Source organism: Rutidosis leptorrhynchoides, chromosome 1 (genome assembly GCF_046630445.1).
Source record: "Rutidosis leptorrhynchoides isolate AG116_Rl617_1_P2 chromosome 1, CSIRO_AGI_Rlap_v1, whole genome shotgun sequence".
Taxonomy (NCBI): domain Eukaryota; kingdom Viridiplantae; phylum Streptophyta; class Magnoliopsida; order Asterales; family Asteraceae; genus Rutidosis; species Rutidosis leptorrhynchoides.
Genome location: NC_092333.1, coordinates 398439550 through 398447079, shown reverse-complemented (window position 1 = coordinate 398447079; position 7530 = coordinate 398439550). Strand labels below are relative to the sequence as shown.

General features: G+C 33.1%; 1 protein-coding gene across 1 annotated transcript; it reads left to right on the top strand.

The window, feature by feature from the left end:
* The first annotated feature begins 3422 nt into the window (after positions 1-3422).
* Positions 3423-7238, top strand: LOC139871424 (uncharacterized). Its single transcript, XM_071859141.1, has 6 exons — positions 3423-3637; positions 4030-4192; positions 4566-5165; positions 5934-6363; positions 6457-6538; positions 6855-7238. Exons 1-6 carry the CDS (start codon positions 3599-3601, stop codon positions 7059-7061), a joined length of 1521 nt encoding a protein of 506 aa, XP_071715242.1. The 5' UTR covers positions 3423-3598; the 3' UTR covers positions 7062-7238.
* Positions 7239-7530: the final 292 nt, after the last annotated feature.

The following is a 7530-nucleotide window of genomic DNA, read 5'->3' as shown; positions in this document are numbered from 1 at the left end:
TTTGCAAGTCCTTGTATATGCATTATCTTTTGAACTTCTGTCTCACATTCTTTTGTGCGAGGATCAAGATACTTTAATTGAGGTTTACACCATGAAACATCATTTTCTTTATTTTTCATTTCTCTCCCTAATCTAGGGAACAATGTTTCATTAAAATGACAATCAGCAAAACGTGCTGTAAAAACGTCACCTGTCATAGGTTCAATATACCTTAAGATTGAAGATGTTTCATATCCAACATATATTCCCAACCTCCTTTGAGGACCCATTTTTGTACGTTGTGGTGTCGCAATTGGAACATATAATGCACAACTAAATGTTCTAAGGTGGGAAATATTTGGCTCTTGACCAAAAGCAAGTTGTAGGGAGGAATATTTATGACTTGCACTCGGTCTGATGCGAATCAATGCAGCAGCATGTAAAATTGCATGACCCCATATAGATACAGGGAGTTTTGTTCTCATTATCAATGGTCTAGCGATTAACTGTAAACGTTTAATCAGTGACTCGGCTAAACCATTTTGTGTATGCACATGAGCAACATAATGTTCAACAACAATTCCTATAGACATGCAATAGTCATTAAATGCTTGAGATGTAAATTCACCAGCATTATCAAGTCTCACTTTTTTAATGGTGTAATCAGGAAAATGTGCTCTCAATTTAATAATTTGGGCAAGAAATTTTTCAAATGCCACATTACGACTTGATAACAGACAAACATGAGACCATCTGCTAGATGCGTCTATTATAACCATGAAATATCTAAATGGTCCACATGGTGGATGAATTGGTCCACATATATCACCTTGAATTCTTTCAAGAAACATTGGTGATTCTTTCTCAACCTTAAGTGGTGAGGGTCTAGTTATCAATTTTCCAAGAGAGCAAGATGTACATGGAACCATTGTATCATGATGGATTTTTCTATCCTTTAGTGGATGTCCATGAGTATATTCAATAATCCTTTTCATCATTGTTGATCCTGAATGGCCTAATCGGTTATGCCATAAACTGAATACACCAGGATCAATATATTTTTCATTAACTATCATATGTGTTTCTGGTACATTTATATGTGTATAATGTAATCTAGAACTAAGTCTTGGCAGTTTTTCAACCACATGGCTCTTGTCAGTGATACTTAAATATTTCTCATTTTCTGTTGTCACTGACTGATAATCATACCCATTAAGGTATATGTCGGAGAAACTCAATAAATTTCTGCTTGACTTGGGAGAAAATAATGCATCATTTATTAAAAAATTTGTACCATTTGGTAGTATGAAATTTGCCTTTCCTATCCCTTTTATCAAGTTAGCAGGTCCTGATATTGTATGTATAGTTCCTTCCGTTGGTTTTAGATCAATAAAATATTTCTCAGATTTAAGTATAGTGTGTGTAGTTCCACTGTCTGCTATACAGAGATCTCCACCACTTGATTGATGTTGTATTCTAGCAAAATTCATATTAAATTTCATATATAAGAAATAAATAGTGAGTACATTAATATTACACAATATTTTACACGCAAATAGATAGTACTGAAACATTTAGCAAACATAATGACAAAGACAGACGATATTAAATCGTTTATTTTTCGAAAGACACACAACAACTTAAACATTCAAGAAATCTTCATATAAATCAGATGGTTTCTCAGTGACTGTTGGATCGAGGTTATCCACAAAGTTTACTTCCTTTTCTTTATCTTTCAGCGAATCCTGATACATCTTAACAAGATGTTTAGATGTTCGGCAAGTATTAGCCCAGTGGCCCATTCTACCACATATGTAGCAAGATTCTTCAGAATTTTTAGAAGAATTTTCTTCAACATCTTGTTTAGTGGGCTTGTTTTGTGGTTGATATTTATATTTTCGTGGATTATTATTTCTTTGACCATCACGGCCACGACCACGACCACATCCACGCCTATTACCATTACCATAAGGATGGTTTCTACCATAGTTATGGCTTTTGGCATGATGATGGTGATGGTTATTATAACCACGACCTTGCCTGTGTCCTTGTCCCTGTTTATAATTATTTGCAGTATTTGCTTCAGGAATTGCAAGTGTACCAGTAGGACGTGATTGCTGATTTTTCATTAATAGCTCATCATTTTGCTCTGCAACTAAGAGATATGAATTAAGTTCAGGATATGTTTTGAACTTTAGCATTCTCAAATTTCTTTGCACTGTGATGTTTGGAGCATTCATTGTGGAGAAAGTTTTCTCCATCATGTCTGCATCACTTATTTCATGTCCACATAATTTAAGTTGTGAACATGTATTATACAGAGCTGAGCTGTATTCATTTACTTTCTTAAAGTCTTGGAACCTTAATGTTCTCCATTGTTCCATAGCAGCTGGAAGTAAAATTTCTCTTTGATTATTGAATCTGCTTTTGAGACCTTCCCATAAAACATAAGGATCTTCTACAGTCACATAATTATTTTATAAGCATTCATCAATATGTTGATGAATAAAGCAACATGCCGTTGCTTGTTCTTTTTCAGAACAAGTGTTGTTTTCATTTACGGTTTCAAGAATGCACATTGATTTAAGATGCATTTTTACTTTTATAACCCATGGCATGTAGTTGTTTCCAGTTGATTCTAAAGGAGTAAATTTAAGCTTTTCCAGATTCGACATTTTCTATTATCAAAAATTAAAACAAACAACATGATAAATTAGAGTCAATTTATATTCATAAGTATATAAACACTAAACATAAATTTAAGATAATATAATGATAAGTAGGCGACCGTGTCGACCATGTGTAAGCAATCATAAATAAATGTTATATAACAGAAATATAAATATTAGTAAACATAAATGATAATTAGGCGACAGTGTCGACCATATAAATTTTAGATAATAGAAATATAAATGTTAGTAACATAAATAATAATTAGGCGACATTGTCGACCATATATTTTTCAGGTGGTATAACCGACCACATATCATTTAGGTGGCAGAGCCAACCATATTTAGTATTAAGATTATCGTGCTGATAACGTGTTATAATTCAGTAGGCTTATAACTACCTTTAGTGGTTTGATTCTTGATGTTATAATTCAGTAGGCTTATAAATATCTTTACTGGTTTGATTCTTGATTAAGAATACTAATAATGAAGTGTAAGTACAAAGATGATAATGGAGAGAAAGAAAGAAACACTTTGTAAGTGTGAGAAATGGTGCAAGTTTAATGCTTGCATTCATGGCTATTTATAGCAAAAATATCACAAGTTTAGGTAATACAATAATATTACTTTTGTGTATCAATAATTGACTATCCATTTATATATATATATATATATATTTATATTTATATATTATAACAGAGACGTCATATATTACGGTACTTAAATAATTGGTGATTCCTTCATTTTCATTGTCAGCTTTTTCTCACTTCCTCCCCCTCATCACTCCAACTTTTCATAAAATATAATCCATTTTATTTTCATCATTTCCAATTTTCTGTTTGTGTTTCTGTCTAATTCAGTCACTGTTTGTTGCTGCTACTTTACTATTAATCTCGATTTGATTGATTATATACATACAATACAATACATACAGAATCTATTACTACATAATGGAGTACCAACGCATTCATGATCACAAACTTCCTCAGGTTAATTTTATTTACTGTTTATTACTCTGCAATTCTTTTTTTTTTTTATTATTTAAAATCTTCAAACAGTCAACAAATTCTGTCTGCTCATTTTATCGCTATATTCACGCAACCTTCGTACTTCATTTACATAAAATCAACTGTAATATAAATATAATTATAAATTATAAATTAAAAAAATAACGTTTCTAGGGTTTTGTTGATTTAGTGTAGGTATTTGTTACTTTTTCCAGGTTACAATAATAATTGGTTGAAGACTCTTAATTGTTACATATATTTTTCTATTTAAATTATTTAATCAAGAGAATTTATGTAATAAAGTATTTTTTTTTTATTCTGACTATTTGATGATTTTTTTTTTAATTATAATATTTGAATTTGAATGAATGTAGGTTGGAATAATATCTCCAAGTAAATTAAGGATGAAGTTAATGGGTCATAGAAAGAAAGATGGAGGAGGATCAAAAAGTAATTCTGCAAGAACATCACCATCTAAACTTGAAGATTCAGATTTTGTTAATAATAGTTTACTAGCTTCAAACTCTAGTGAAGAAGGTATCTTCTTTATTTTAATTATTATAGTTTTTTTGTTAATTATCATTTTATTTTTAATACTATGATATGATCTTAACTATTTGTGGCTTTAAGCAAGTGAAAAAATTAATATATTTTTTTTTTGGATTTTTCTAATCTTTTAAGTTGCAAAGTTCACTTTGAGCATCCTTAACTATTTGGACCATTTTGGAATGATGCCATCTTTAGCTTTTGATAAAGTATGTTTTTTCATAAGTAGAAGATGTACTTTTTGTGACTAAAATTCAAATTCTGTTTTGGAGCTAGATAAAGTTAATGATTGAATTTAAAGAAACTATGATATTGATGTATGGTACCATGTTTTCGGATTGTGATTTTGGGCCTAAATTTGCAGTTTCTAGCATGGGGATTTCGTCGGTTACATTCGATACCACACAAGTTGATCAGGGTCCTGGGCAGTCAAAAGAGGGCCGTGTCAAACCAAACCAGTTTCAAAAATCCGATTGCGGAAATTCGAGTTCGGTTCATCCTTTAAGAACATTAGAAGATGAAAATCTTGATTATGATAGTAATGCTAGTTCTTCGAGCTTTGAGTTTCATAAAGGTGAAAGATCGAGTCATAATTCTATTTCAAGATCTGTGTTGAGACCTATGTCTTCCAAATGGAATGATGCTGAGAAATGGATAATTAATAAACAGAATATGCAGAATTATAATTCAAAAAACAATATGCAAAACCGAGCTAATTGGGGAGGGATTAGAGGTTCATCTGAATCTGTTAGCTCTGTTAAACGGGTCGATTTTTGTCAACCTATATTACAGAAGGGTATAGAGAAGTTTTCATTTACACATTCTGGGCCACATCATCATCCTGCTTCAGATCAAATGAATGGAGGGACCGAGTTATGCGATCCGTGTTCTGAAAGTAAAGATTTAAAGGAAATCAACACGAGGGATTCGTATTGTGGGCAGAGTTCAAATGATGATAAAACAGGTAAATTGCAAATTCATTTTTTTTAGTTTCGATAATTAGATTAAATGCAAGGCATTAATTTATATATGCTATGAAGTGTTATAACTAAGGTGTCATAATGGGCGGGTTGGGTGTGCGTATAACTTTTGATATGGGTTGAAATCAAACAAGGGGGTTGGGATTACCCAAATATATTGTATGTAAGTAGTATCACTATTGACATCTTGTTTCTACTCTAGTATAAGCTTGAGTGTTATTGTTCAAGCCCATAACTTTTTGGGCATGTACAAATCTATATTTTCATCTTATAAACACGTTTGTTATATACGGTTATATAAGTATGGGCGCCTTCGTAGAAGTCAGGGTAAATTATTTATATGTACTTTCTATATATTTTATATTTCAAATGAGTTGTCATGGTATTGTATACTAGCAGTGTTGCAGAACTTGGGATTACTCGATGAGTACTCGGTTTATGAAACTCGGGGAGTAATCGGCGAGTACTCGGTCAAAAATGGTCAAACTCGGTCAAAACTCAGAAAAAACTCGGGATTACTCGGAAAATAAGTCAAAACTCGGGTCTACTCGGAAATTCAGTTAAAATTGTTCAAAACTCACTCAAAATCGGTCAAAGTCAAACTTGGTCAACATTCGAGTACTCGCCGAGTACTTCTGAGTTACTCTCCAAAAAGTCTCGACTGGGTACTCCCCGAGTAGCGATTTTTGCAACTTTATATACTACTAGTAAATTTTGTGTAGGAGTAAATTTGATACCGAGTATGAATGTAGGTTGTCCTGAAGTAAGATCTGTATCAATGAGAGACATGGGAACCGAAATGACACCGATTCCGAGTCAAGAACCATCAATGACTTCGTCCCCTGTTGGCGCTACAACCCCAATCTTTAGTCCGAATTCTTCAATGCCATCTACACCTCGAAGAGAACCAACATCTACACCAATTGAACACACCGTCAATGATAGCTCACGGGATCCAAAAAATTTGACCGAACAAGAACTCAAACTCAGGACCCGAAAAGAAATTTTGCAGCTCGGGGTTCAACTAGGGAAGATGAACATTGCTGCATGGGCAAGTAAAGAAGATAAGGAGAAGAACGTGTCGGGTGTTGAAAGCGACAATTTTGAAGAGTCGTTGAGGATTGAATATGAGAAACGGGCCGCTGCGTGGGAAGATGCTGAAAAATCTAAACATAATGCAAGGTATATATACCTATCTCTAATTGTTATATCTAAAATTCGTCGTATTTTATTGATGTTATTTATATAATAGTTAAAATTAAAATGTATGTTCAGATTTATACGTGAAGAGATCAAAATCCAAGCGTGGGAGAGTCAGCAGAAGGCGAAACTTGAAGCTGAAATGAGAAAAATAGAGGTAATTTGATGTCTGCTTTTGCATGTTCTAATGGCAGCTTAGGTGAAAGTGAGTCATTATTTGGGCGGGTCAGGTTGGGTCGAAACAAAATACTTTTTATCCATGTATGTAGTAGAAAATTAGCATTTCTAGAGTATAATGTCATCTTGAGTTAATTTCATGCTGTTCTCTGATCATAAGCGAGTTAAATCTATTTTGAAACATTTATGTTTTAAATTGGAGAGATTGTCGAAAATTTAGTCATATGCATTGTTGTGCTTATTAATGTCTTTGTATCATTGAAAAATTTAGTTAACAATTTTTAATAATGTTTTAGGCTGAAGTTGAACAAAGGAGAGCCGTTGCTCAAGCAAAGATGTTAAAAAAGATTGAAGTAGCAAGACAGAAATCGGAAGCAAAAAGGGCAGCAGCCGAAGCCCAAAAAAGTAGGCAGGCTGCACGGGCAGCTGCACAGGCGGAATACATTCGACAAACGGGTCGTATACCGCCTTCGTCCCCCAACAGCTGTTGTGGTTGGTCATGAAATTAACCATATGTATGTATTAGAGTCTGTTTGGTTTACATGGTGTTTCTTTGGCTTGTGAATTCTGCTTAATTTCTTGTTTAGATTTGATTTGATTTGATGATCCATGAATAACAGATGAATTTGATTTCGTGGCAGTTGGTGGCGCCCTAATAATTTTAGTTGTTTTTTAGGTCACATTTTTGGTGTGTGGTTATTTGGTTAATACTATTCTACTGTACAATAGAATAGAATGGTCCCTTTCGGGTGGTGGTCAAAGTCAAGGAAATGGGAGGCATATGGGTTGTACTTTCAAGAAAGGAAAGAAAGAAAAAAAAATACTAATTTTGACCCCCTACATTGTACTTTGACTACTACCTCACGTTTTTAGAATAGAATCACGGAAATCATTATTCTGTCCTTTTTCTCATTTCATTATAGAAAAAATATCAATGGTCTACAAAATTTGTACCAAAAATTAAAATTTGTA

Bases quoted from the DNA above. Each gene is read 5' to 3' on its own strand.
- LOC139871424 (XM_071859141.1), top strand. From the start codon at position 3,599: ATGGAGTACCAACGCATTCATGATCACAAACTTCCTCAG. The intron at 4,193-4,565 runs GTATCTTCTTTA...CTAAATTTGCAG, and splicing joins TTCAAACTCTAGTGAAGAAG to TTTCTAGCATGGGGATTTCG. The intron at 5,166-5,933 runs GTAAATTGCAAA...GTATGAATGTAG, and splicing joins TTCAAATGATGATAAAACAG to GTTGTCCTGAAGTAAGATCT.